This window comes from Diabrotica virgifera, chromosome 1 (genome assembly GCF_917563875.1).
Source record: "Diabrotica virgifera virgifera chromosome 1, PGI_DIABVI_V3a".
Taxonomy (NCBI): Eukaryota; Metazoa; Arthropoda; class Insecta; order Coleoptera; family Chrysomelidae; genus Diabrotica; species Diabrotica virgifera.
In genome coordinates, this window is record NC_065443.1 from 182929713 (window position 1) to 182943542 (window position 13830).

General features: G+C 32.6%; 1 protein-coding gene across 1 annotated transcript; it reads left to right on the forward strand.

Moving 5' to 3' along the window:
* The first annotated feature begins 11344 nt into the window (after positions 1 to 11344).
* On the forward strand, positions 11345 to 12350 carry LOC126892200 (uncharacterized). The gene is made up of 2 exons (XM_050661698.1): positions 11345 to 12226; positions 12339 to 12350. Exons 1-2 carry the CDS (start codon positions 11345 to 11347, stop codon positions 12348 to 12350), a joined length of 894 nt encoding a protein of 297 aa, XP_050517655.1.
* The last annotated feature ends 1480 nt before the right edge of the window (positions 12351 to 13830 follow it).

Below are 13830 nucleotides of genomic sequence, written 5' to 3' on the forward strand. Positions count from 1 at the left end.
TTTTAGATATTTTAAAAGTATATACAAGTAGGTATGTGTTAAGTATATACTTTTGCATATACTTACGCATATACTAAGAATATTCGATTAAGGTATATTCTAAGAATAAACTTTTACGAACATTCCGAGATACTACGTACCCGAATGTGCTCAGTATATTCGGTGCAGGAATATTCTTTGAGGCACATGCAAAGAACATGAAATTTAGAATGTTTTTTATGGTACATGCTATGCTTGTACTACGCATATACTAAAAAGGATATACTTCGACGAATGTTGGTAGAATATGCTTAGAACATGATGCGAACATCATTGTTATGTGGGGATACCATATGAGTACTTAGTAGCATCGAATAACTACTGCAATATTATGTAAAACTGAACAAGCTGATATTAATGATATTACTCTACTAGTACTAGGTATTGAATATGGTTTGATTCGATACTGAGTACTCAGTATCGAATAAAGGTATTGATACCATAATATGAGTAAAATGAAATGAATGAATAATATGAGTACTTAGTAGCATCGAATAACTATTGCAATATTATGTAAAACTGAATAAGCTGATATTAATATCACACTACTAGTACTTGGTATTGAATATGGTTTGTTTCGATACCGAGTACTTAGTATTGAATGAAGGTATTGATACCATATGAGTAATTACTAGCATTGAATAACTACAGCAGTATTATGTAAAGCTGAACAAGCTAATATTAATGATATCACTCTACTAGTACTCGGTATTGAATATGGCTTAATTTGATACTCAGTATTGAATTAAGGTATTGATACTATATGAGTACTTAGTAGCATCGAATAACTGCTGTAATGTTATGTAAAACTGAACAAAATGATGTCAATAATATCACCCTACTAGTTCTCGGTATAAAAAACAGTTTGTTTCAATACTGAGTACTCGCAGTATCGAATGAAGGTATTGATACCATATGAGTACTAGGTAGCATCGAATAACTACTACAATATTATGTAAAACTGAACAAGATGATATCAATAATATCACTCTACTAGTACTGGGTATTGAATATGGTTTGTTTCGATAGCGAGTACTCAGTATCGAATAAAGGTATTGATACCATAAATGAGTCCTTACTAGCATCGAATAACTACAGCAGTATTATGTAAAGCTGAACAAGCTGATATTAATGATATCACTCTACTAGTACTAGGTATTGAATATGGTTTGATTCGATACTGAGTACTCAGTATCGAATGAAGGTATTGATACCATAATATGAGTAAAATAAATGAATAATATGAGTACTTAGTAGCATCGAATAACTACTGCAATATTATGTAAAACTGAATAAGCTGATATTAATATCACACTACTAGTACTTGGTATTGAATATGGTTTGTTTCGATACCGAGTACTCAGTATCGAATGAAGGTATTGATACCATATGAGTAATTACTAGCATTGAATAACTACAGCAGTATTATGTAAAGCTGATCAAGCTAATATTAATGATATCACTCTACTAGTACTCGGTATTGAATATGGTTTGATTTGATACTCAGTATTGAATTAAGGTATTGATACCATATGAGTACTTAGTAGCATCGAATAACTGCTGTAATGTTATGTAAAACTGAACAAAATGATGTCAATAATATCACCCTACTAGTTCTCGGTTTAAAAAACAGTTTGTTTCAATACTGAGTACTCGCAGTATCGAATGAAGGTATTGATACCATATGAGTACTAGGTAGCATCGAATAACTACTACAATATTATGTAAAACTGAACAAGATGATATCAATAATATCACTCTACTAGTACTGGATATTGAATATGGTTTGTTTCGATAGCGAGTACTCAGTATCGAATAAAGGTATCGATACCATAAATGAGTACTTACTAGCATCGAATAACTACAGCAGTATTATGTAAAGCTGAACAAGCTAATATTAATGATATCATTCTACCAGTACTCGGTATTGAATATGGCTTGATTTGATACTCAGTATCAAATGAAGGTATTGATACCATATAAGTACTTAATAGCATCGAATAACTGCTGTAATATTATGTAAAACTGAACAAAATGGTATCAATAATATCACTGTACTACTTCTTGGTATCAAAAATGTAGAGTCAGCTCAGTATGCAACCACTTATACGTTTCCTTCAGAAACGTAGTCGTCCTTCAGAAACGTAGTCGGTACTTGAGACAGAACCTCTTTGGGGAGAACGACAGGATGTCAAGAGCAGGGTTGCCAATTTAGTAGATTTTCTACTAGATTTAGTAGAATTTCTTGTGATTTAGTGGGAAAATTTTAAATCTAGTAGATTTTAGAATCTGGTAGAAAATTTAGTAGGTTTTGGTTGAAATTAAAGGAATCTTTTATTTTGACAAATGACAATGACATTAAATATTTATTTTTGTAAAAAATTATAATAACATCTAAAATGTGCTAAAATTCTATTTGTTACCTGTAATATAGATAAAAAGTAAAATAAGATTATGGAAAAGAGTAAAACGTTGAATTTAATTAGTATTTTGTCATTTAAAGAACAACATAACCCATAATACTAATCCTACAATATCCAAGTACATTTAGAAATACTCTATTTTAGGAGTTGGTAAATACTTTTGCATATTATGGGTATATAAAAATGGGGAATTTATGGAAAATGTATTGTTAGGGAATATCCAGTTCTCAACTACCTAATGACTATGACACCATTGCAGAATCTTCAGACAGCAGTTGAAGTGCTGTTTAATCAATCATAAATTGCTTTAATTATTATTGAAAGGTTTCGTATTTTAAGAGATTTTTCATATTAATATGTGAAATGAGATGCAATGCAAGATACCTTCTGTTAAAATAATATCAGCTTTACAGATATTGCAGTTGCTTAGAGAAAACATTGAAATACTGGCAACTGAGCCTGCGGTTATTTAATCGAACAAGCTGTGGCAGTACATTTATACATTTTTAACCAGGAGAAAATCTAGTGCAACTTTTTATGCAGTGTGTGCGTTTGTTTTAAAATGTTGCCATTTAAGGCAAATACAGTGTAAAACCTCGGTTAACCAAAACATCGTTTAACCGAAATGGCTCAGTTTCAATAATTTTGTCAATAAAAAGTAAATTAAACAAAAAGCAACACAATTAAGAAAAATGAACATGTTATGAGTGTTTTTTAAAGAAATCTTCTATTTTCTTTTGTGTTTCCCTTTGACAATGTTTTGTAGCTATATCTCTCCAATACTATGTAATTTGATAAAAGAAGAGTACAAAAAACAATGTCATTTTTAACTGAAATTCTTGTTATCCAAAACAGCCTACCCTCAATTATTTCGGTTAACGGAGGTTTTACTGTAAATGGCTAATGTTGATAATATGTTATTTTTCTTGAACTGCAGTTTGTTAATAAATTTATAAATACATACATGATATTGTTGTTTGATTTGAAATGATATTAAGTATCATAAGTATGTTATATCACATTCAGTTAAAAGAACTTCCACAACTAGCAAAAATGTATGAATAAACAAATTCTTTTAAAGGACAAAAAAATAATAGTAAAGGAATTGCCTTTGGGATGTTTTTTTAAAGCACATTTAAATAAACAAATGCTGATGGCATGCAAATGAAAGTGTAATACTTTTGGTTCAAAACTTTATAGATTCTAATATATAAAGTATTATAATTTAAAAAATAAATACTTAAACCTTTGTTTTATTGTATTAACCTGTTTATATTGTTAATGCCATTTATGTTATATATCTGTTGAATTGAACTCCTACTCCTACTTTTGAATTCAGAATTTTAACAAATCACTAAACTTTTCCACAATGTCTCGTCTCAAGCATGATATTTGTGGATTCAAATTAATTTACATTGCATCTTAAATACCTTAGATTGCATCACAACCAAAGGATAACATGGAATAAACACCTTCAAATGAAATGCAGGCAGTTGGATCTCAAGTTCAGACAAATGTACTAGCTCCTTGGTAGGACATCCAAATTGTCATTAAATAACAAATTACTACTATACAAAGCCATGTTGAAATCGATTAGGATGTATGGTATCCATCTCTGGTGGGATTGCGCTAAATTAACACACATCACAATCATACAGCGATTTCAATCAAAAGTCCTTAGATCAATTACTGGAGCACCCTGGTATGTCAGTACTCTCACAATGATTTGAATATTCCCTTTGTAAGAGATCAAATACAGCGACCAACTATGTTAAAGTTGGATACAAGCGGTACAATATTAGTAATTTATTAATTTTCTTCTGTCACCTTGGTAACACTGTTTTGACACATGATCCAATATGTCTGACTTGACTGATCTTTTTAATGTAATAATGGTTGTCATTTTGTTAAGCTTTGTTTAATTTAATGTATAATAAATATCTTTCATACTAATAAAGTTGTACGCTAAAATATACTGTGTATAAGAAGAATATTTGGAATCCTCTGATTTAACATGGTAGAAGAGTGTAGGTTGTAAAGTGATAAACCTAATTTTTGTCATTCAGTTCCTACAAGCACACAGATATTTTTTATTAACTTGTTTTTGTTAATCAATATGACAACTCCAAGTAATTCAAATAATTCCACAACAATGGTAACTTCAGTTTCTTCAAACGTACCAAACATTGATAAACTTGAAGGACAGGTAAACTATGGTAGCTGGAAATTTGCCATGAGAATGAGTTTAATCTTGGAAGATATTTATGGGTATGCTGATGGTTCATTACCAATTGTATCAGATATTGACAAAGCAAGAGATCAAAGAGCATTAGCAAAAATATGTCTTTGCATCCAACCAAGTTGTTATGTTCATGTTCACAATGCTAAATGTAGCAAAGAAGCATGGGATAATCTTAAAAAAGCCTTTGAAGGTAATAGTATGGCGACGAAATATGAACTCACACGAAAATTCTTCAATATGCGCCAAAATTCATGTTCCTCAATGGAAGAATATTTAAACAATATTTTAGTAACAGTACAAAAGTTGGCAGACATAGGTGAGGCCATAGAAGATAAATGGATATCTTTTGTTATGAGGAACGGAGTGTCTGAGGAGTTCGAAAGTTTTATTGCTGCACTAAATCAGCAATTAAGTGACAAATCAACATCTGAAGATGTGAAAAATGCTTTACTTGGTGAAAGTGAGAGACGAAGAGTTAAGGAAGAATTACCACAAACGACAGCTCTTCTATTGCAAAATAAAACTTTTAAGAAGAAATATAATAAGCATAAAGTAACCAAGAAATTTGCATGTTATGAGTGTGGTGACCCTAATCATAAAAAATCTGATTGCCCAAAATTGTGTCAGGGTTCTACTTCAAATTTTTACCAAAAGAAGAAGGAAGAAAATAAAGACAGTTCAAACAAAAGTGTAAAGAATACTACTCTTTTAACTAGAGCAATGATGACATCAGTTTCCCCTTCATCTTGGATAATTGACAGTGGTGCTACTTCCCATATGGCCTGTGATGAGACTGTTTTCCATAATTTGAATTCCAGTACAACTACTTCTATTTGTGTTGCTGATAATTCTGAAGTCAAGTCAAAGGGTATTGGTGAGGCTGTCATTCAGTTTGAACAAGGTAACAATTTAATTAAAACCGCTACTAATGTTTTATATGTACCTAACTTGTCAGCTAACTTGTTGTCTGTTGGAAGAATGACAGAAAAAGGTTATGCTGTTGTTTTTGATAAAGATGCATGCACAGTATATGCTAGTTCTGATTTTTCAGTTAGGGGTGAAGTAGAATTTTCATGTAATAAAAAAGACGGTTTGTATGGTATTCATAATTTGAAACAAGAATCAATGATGGTAGTAAAAGAGGGATTTTTATCAGACCAAGAATTATGGCATAAAAGACTTGGTCACTTGAATCGTAAAGGGTTAAGATTGCTAAAAAATACAGCAGGTGGGATTAATTTTGTTGACGAACCAAACCAGGTATGTGTTACTTGTCTTGAAGGCAAGCAAACTGTGAAACCTTTTCCGAAAAGGGGTAAACGGGCAAAGGATCTTTTAGGTATCGTTCACAGTGACCTGCAAGGACCTTTTGAAGTGTTATCATGGGGAGGTGCTGCATATTGTCTTATATTTGTTGATGATTATTCTAGGAAGGTTTTTGGGTACATGCTAAAATATAAGAGTGAAGTTTTTTCAACATTTCGCTTATTTAAAAGTATGGTGGAAAATCAAACCGGGAAAACTATAAAATGTCTTAGGACAGATGGTGGTGGTGAGTATACTTCTAGGGAAATGGAAAATTTTCTTAAGGAAAATGGCATTATTCACCAGTTAACAGTATCCTATACACCTCAACAAAATGGGGTGGCAGAAAGGACTAATAGAACTATAACTGAAAAGACACGTTGTCTATTATTTGATTCTAATTTAGATAAGCGCTTTTGGGCGGAAGCTATGAATACAGCGATTTATCTCAAAAATCATTCACCAACAGCAGCTTTGCAGGGAGGTATTCCTGAAGAAGTATGGCGGAAAGAAAAAATAGATCTGTCGCATTTACGTATTTTTGGTTGCAAAGCACAGATACATGTTCCTGATGTAAAAAGACATAAACTTGATAAAAAATCCTCTACAATGATTTTTGTAGGCTATAGTGAAGAAACAAAAGGGTATAGGTTTGTATCTGAAAGCAATCCAAAACATGTAACTATTGCACGCAATGTAGTATTTCTTGAAAATGAAATTAAAAGTAACTTTTCTCCAAAATTATTAAATATTGATAGTAAAAATATTAATATTCATGAAAGTTGTAAAGATAATCCACATCGATCTGAAACTTTGGACCATTCAGATGGCCAAGGTTGTATATTATCTGAAATAAGTGGTCAAAAGAGGAAAACGAAATATTTCCTGATTATACGAATGGTGATGTTAGTGAGGGTGAAGATTTAATCTCAGTCCATGATGTCAGTGAGGGTGAAGATTCAGTCACAGTCCATGATGTCAGTGAGGGTGAACAGATAGCTCCCACATTTGGTGGTCGGTATCCTAATAGGATTAGAACAGCTAGAAGGGATGAAGATTTTGAGTATTCATTTCTTTCTGTTGGGCCTAATGACCCAAAGACCTATGCTGAAATCTGTGAAAGGTCAGATAAATCCTTATGGGAAAATGCTATGGCTGAGGAAATAGAATCTTTAAGTGAAAATAATACATGGGAACTTGTCGATAGACCAATAAATAGAAACGTTGTCAAGTGCAAGTGGGTATATAAATTGAAAAATGCAATAGATGGGTCTAAACGTTATAAGGTAAGGCTTGTAGCCAAAGGTTTTTCACAAATCCCTGGAAAAGACTATGATCAAACATTCGCACCAGTAGTGAGATTGTCCTCATTAAGAATGTTGTTTGCGTTGAGTGCGATAAATGATTACGAAATAGATCATGTAGATATAACTACTGCATTTTTGAATGGGGAATTAACAGAAACTATTTACATGGAGCAACCCGAAGGGTTCATAAAGGAAAATGAAAAAGTATGCAAATTGAAGAGGGCGTTGTATGGTCTTAAGCAATCTGCTAAGTCATGGAATGACAAAATTCATACATTTTTATTAGAAATAGGATTTGTAAGATCAAAAATGGATCCTTGTGTATATATAAAAGAGGATAATGGTATTTTCATAGTTATAGGTTTGCATGTTGATGATTTTTACATTTTTTCAAACTCTAAACATGAAATTAAAATTCTAAAAGGGAAATTATCAAGCTCTTTTAAAATTAAAGATTTAGGGGCAGTTAAGGAATGTCTTGGAATGAAAATTACTAGGGATAGAAAAAATAATTTTTTAAAAATGGATCAAGAGAACTATGCTTTAGACATAATAAAAAGATTTGGATTGGAGAATTGTAACTCAGTTTCAACTCCATTAGAATCAGGTATTAAACTTCAAAAACCTGAAAATAATGAAATGAACCCAGATTATCAAAAGCTCATAGGAGCATTAATGTATTTGGCAGTTGGGACTAGACCTGATATATGTTTCGCTGTTAGTTATCTCAGCCAATTTAACAATTCGAATAGCAAGGAGCATTTCAGTGCAGCTAAACGGGTTGTTAGGTACCTTAAAGGTACAGCCAGTTTAGGTATCACATATTCAAAGAAAGACAAAAATTTGGTTGGTTATGCCGATGCAGATTATGGTAGTTGTGTTGTAGATAGGCGATCATTTACTGGTTATGTTTTCATGCTAGGTGGAGGAGCCATTAGTTGGAAAGCTAGAAAGCAAACATCTGTAACAATAGCAGATAGTACTACGTTTGCAGAGTATGTGGCAATAAGCGAATGTGGAAAGGAATGCATGTTTCTTAAACAGCTGATGAAAGAACTGAAGTCACCTACAGGAACTGTCACTATTTATAATGACAATAGTAGTGCAAATCAACTTTGCAACAGTCATACGTCACATGCCAGGAGTAAACACATAGATGTTAAATATCACCAGATAAAGGTGTGGGTTAAAAGGGGTGAGATCGAAGTTAGTTACTTACCAGGTGAAGAAATGATAGCTGATTTCTTGACTAAAGTGCTGTCAAAGAAGAAACATTGGGCATGCGCAGTAGGATTGGGTTTAAAAAATTAATGAATTAAGTGAGGGTGTTAAAGTTGGTACATTTAAATACAAGCGGTACAATATTAGAGGAAAGGCTGCAAATATGGGCTGGTCTTGTAATATGGGCTAGGTGGGTTTCACAGCTATTCGTTGCAGATTTCTACATTTTGACTATTGCAAACGGTATTTGACGAAGTTAAACTATCACCGTAGCGATGGCGCCACTGTGGTAGATATTTCCCAGTTTATAATAATTGTTTGTCGGTTGGTGTGAGTGTCAAAACTTTTTCGGGTAAGTTGATAAATTCCAGTATTTAAAAATAAACACGAATTTTAAAAAAACATCTGTGTCACGTTGAAGCTCTATTATTAGTCTTTGATATATGCTAATGAGTTTTCTTCAAATTGTCTGCTTTTAGATATAACTTCTTTTGTTGTGGAAAGCAAGCGTGTTTACAATATGGGCTAGTGGCCCATATTTAGAACAATGTAGCAATGTAGGCAAAACGAAGTAGGAAAAGGCAAAAAAAAGGAAAGGAAAAGAAATAAAAAAAGGAAAACGTAAGCAGGTTACCAAAGTCACAAAGGACCAAAAAAAGAAATCGGGTTCTAGTAGCGAGGATGAGGAGGAATATGTGCCTGCAGATGATGAGAGCGATTACAATGAGTTTCCTTCTACACAGCCTCCACAAGACGCAGCTGACGTAACGTGTATGTTTTGCGAAGCACTTTTTTCAGAGGATAATCTTGGTGAAATATCGGTCAAGTGCTTCATGTGTCATTTTTGGGCACATAACGAGTGCGCTGGGGCCGAAAAAGAAGAATACCTATGTGTGTGACTTTTGCAAATAGTTTTAGCCTATGAGTTATTTAATGGACTTTTTGTATTTTAGATATTAAAATATATTTGTCACGCATTTATCTCACTTCACACAAATTTAAGACATATTTTTCGGGGTAGCCCATATTTAGGATCATTATTCAAACGGCGCAAAAGTACAATTTTTCATTATTTGTACATTTAAAACAGTTGTATATTTTTTAATCAATTTGGACTTTGGGCAGGTTATAAGTAACTAAATGTAGGTATTCTTACGTACCTTTGGAAATAAAACAGAATTTTTATTCTTTTTTTACAAAGAAAAACAAAATGGGTAGCCCATATTTGCATCCTTTCCTCTAGTAATTTATTAATTTTCTTCTGTCACCTTGGTAACACTGTTTTGACACATGATCCAATATGTCTGACTTGACTGATCTTTTTAATGTAATAATGGTTGTCATTTTGTTAAGCTTTGTTTAATTTAATGTATAATAAATATCTTTCATACTAATAAAGTTGTACGCTAAAATATACTGTGTATAAGAAGAATATTTGGAATCCTCTGATTTAACAAGTCGAACAAGAAATCAAGACAACGAACTGATCAAACATATCTACCAATAATCAGAAGACTCAAGCGAACGTGGCTACAAGATTTAATACAACAGTGAAATAAACCTATAAGACGAAGCATCATTGGATTTTCCTCCTTCCTTGCTTAAAACTTTTAAGAAATTGATTTTAAATAAAAGTTAATAAGGAGAAAAAAATATATACAAATGTTATTTTAATTCCGATATACCTACCTTTAAAGAAAGACATCAAGCATACCCTTGTGGGTTTAGAAAGGAAATCGAAAATATTTTAAGTTAAAAATGAACTTTGTACAAAATATATATCTACTATTTAATATTTGTTTGCCTAGAACTTATAGTTGTCTTTTACATGTTTATATATGTAGAACTTTCCTTTCAGTTAAATACAACTTATTTTTACCTACTTATTCTTAGAGAGGATATTTTTGTGATATGTGCAATCAGATGAAATTGCCAATGCTTGCAGCATTTTGTCAGTTGGGAGTTATTGCGAGTTAGAAATGAACTTTAATGCACTATTTTTACTGGGAATAAGCTATAATTTTACATTAAACTAAGTTTACAATTCGAAACGATAAACTAACTTAATTTTGAAGTAAAATTTTGGATAGTAAACTGTGTTAAGCACAAGAAATTGACTTTAAAAAAATTAAATGTATTGTTTAAAAAAGGGTAGTTCTTAAACAATGGTATTAGCATTGTTAGACAAGTGTGTAGATAAACAATGGTATTAGTTAAATCAATCTTGTATTCACTTTCTCCTGGAGAGGATATATTTTTCTATATACTAAGTATTTAACATTTTTTTAAATTATTTTTTAGAAGTTTCAGTTATGTTGTTTATGTAAATATAAAAAAAATCATTATATTTTAAATAAAAATGGTTTTTGTTGTTTTTAACCTATAACAAAATATCCTGTCATCTGTCATTTCTTCTTCTTTTTTGGCTGTCATCTGTTATTTCTTCTTGTTTTTGGACTGCCATCTGTCATTTTTTTCTTCTTTTTTGGCTGTCAAGAGTCATTTTGTGAGGAATAATTTAGTAGAATTTTGGTAGATTTTATCCTCGATCTAGTAGAATTTAGTAGCTTTTATATATAAATCTAGTAGAAAACGACGTTCGGTCGTTGGCAACCCTGGTCAAGAGGGTAGTAGAAGTTAGGTTAATAATATGGATTGTCGCTTGGAAATATAATTGTAATAAAGTGCTAAATAAAGATTGTCTCAATAATTCTACATGGTGGCAGCGAACTTGCAAATACTCCGAGGAATATTTGGCAAGTAGAACCTTCTTCGAAGAGCAGAAATAGAGTTAAATAATTCCAGGGATGGCAGAGAATCAAGCAGGAAGCCATGTGCTTGCCAACATGGCAACAGTATCAGCTCCTTCTGAGTTTAATTTCTCCCTTCCAGGATCATGGAATCAGTGGAAAAAGAGGTTAGAAAGATATATGTGGGTTAGTGGTTTTATAAACAAACCAGAAGCTGAAAAAATTGATATGCTAGTGTATCTAATGGGGGCAGAAGCAGAGGAAATTATAACTCAATTTAATCTAACACCCACACAGCAAGTATATAGTATTATTATCGAGAAGTTTGACGCTCATTTTATACCCCAAAAGAACGTAATATTTGAACGATTCAAGTTCAACACACGTAGTCAACAGCCAGGGGAGTCGGTGGATGCATATATCACTGCACTTCATAGCCTGGCAGAGCATTGTAGTTATGGGGCTCTAAAAGATGAGTTAATAAGAGACCGCATAGTAGTAGGAGTTTTAGATGTAAAAGTAAGTGAGAGGTTACAACTCCAAAAGAACCTAACATTAGGGGAAGCTGTATTAACAGTACGTCAAGCCGAGCTGCAGAATTCTCAAAACAGGATTCTTAGGCAAGAACGAGTACAAGAAGTAGCTACGGTCAATGCACACAGAGGTAACTACTGGTCACAATCACAAGCAGAACCAAATAAATATGGACAACAGAACACATGGGGGAAATCCAACAAAAACTACAAATGTACATACTGTAGTGTACCAAGCTGCAACAGCCGAGAAAGATGTCCAGCAAAAGATAGTCGTTGTCGATTATGTGGAAAGAAAGGACATTGGCAAGCTAGATGTAGATCCGGCAGGAATGTAAGAGTAGTTGAAGGTCAAAACTGTGCTGAAAGTGAGGTAGGAATAGAAAATGAAATGGAAAACTTACAGGTAAATAACTTTGATTTTCATCTAGGACACATTTACACTAATGATAAAGATCAGTGGTTTGCAAAAGTTTTAGTTGACAATAAATATGTTATGCCTTTTCTTGTTGATACAGGTGCTGATGTAAGTTGTGTCTCTAGAAATATGTTGTCTGATTTCTACAAAAATAAAATGTATGTTTGCCAGGAGTCCATAGGGGGCCCTGATAATAAAAAACTAGAAATTGAGGGTAAAATTGATGTTAATTTGACTTATAATGACAATATGTGTTCAGAATCTTTATATGTTGTAAAAAATCTAAAGGTGCCTATCCTTGGTCGGCCTGGAATTATAAAATTAAAAATGCTTAATATTAATAAAAATAGTTCACGTTATATTAATAACTTAGTATCTAAAAATATAAATGCATTTGGGGCAGAATCAGAGACCTACAGTGCTAGCAAGTACTCATTAGAAACGATAGCTGAGTCATTTCAAGGAATATTTGATGATATTGGGGAATTTAAAACAGAAATGAAACTTGAGCTAAAATCTAATGTTCAGCCATTTGCTCAGTCAGTACCACGAGTAGTTCCATTACCACTCATGCCCAAGTTAAAAGTTGAGTTAGACCGTCTACTTCAGTTGGGTATAATAAAACCAATTGAAGAACATACCAGGTGGGTAAGTCCTATTGTTTGTGTACCAAAGGGTGACTCTGTTAGGTTGTGCGGAGATTACACAAAACTTAACCAAAGTGTATTAAGAGCTTATTTCCCACTTCCAAAAATAGAGCATACTTTGGCTCAACTGAAAAATTCAATAATATTTTCTAAACTCGACACAACTAGTGGTTACTTCCAAATTAAACTGAAACCAGAAAGCCAATTGCTAACTACATTCATCACACCATTTGGTCGATATTTTTTTACACGTCTTCCCTTTGGAATTTCATGTTCTCCAGAATATTTTGCACTTAGGTTTTCTAAGATTCTTTCAGGTATGAAAGGGGTAGTCTTTTATATGGATGATATTTTAATCCATGCTAGTTCAGTCAAAGAACATGACGAAATTTTAAACCAAGTTCTAATAAAATTACACAGTGAAGGTATAACCCTTAATAAAAACAAATGTGTCATTGCTGCTAAGTCAGTCAAGTACTTGGGGCATATCATCACTACTTCTGGGGTTAAAATAGATCCTGAACGGGTCAGAGCAATTAGAGAATTCCCAGAACCAGAAAATAAAACAGAACTTTTAAGATTATTAGGTATGATTAATTTTGCGGGTAAATATATTAAAAACAAATCTGAAATTTTAGAACCTTTAACATCTCTTCTAAAAAAGGACTCAGTATTCTTATGGGGACCTGCTCAAATTCAAGCTCTAAATACTCTAAAAAAATGTTTAGAAAGTTCCCCAAATTTATCATATTTTGATGCGAACAAAACTATTGTTGTAAATTCAGACTCTAGTTGTTTTGGCATAGGAACTTGTCTGATGCAAGAAAATCTAGATAAATCTCGCGAAATAGTGGCATTTTCATCTCGATTATTAAGTCAAGTAGAGGGTCGATACGCGCAGATAGAAAAAGAAGCCATGGCAATTACGTGGGCAGCTGAAAAGTT

Coding starts and splice junctions, on each gene's coding strand:
- LOC126892200 (XM_050661698.1), top strand. CDS start 11,345: ATGGCAGAGAATCAAGCAGGAAGCCATGTGCTTGCCAACATGGCAACA.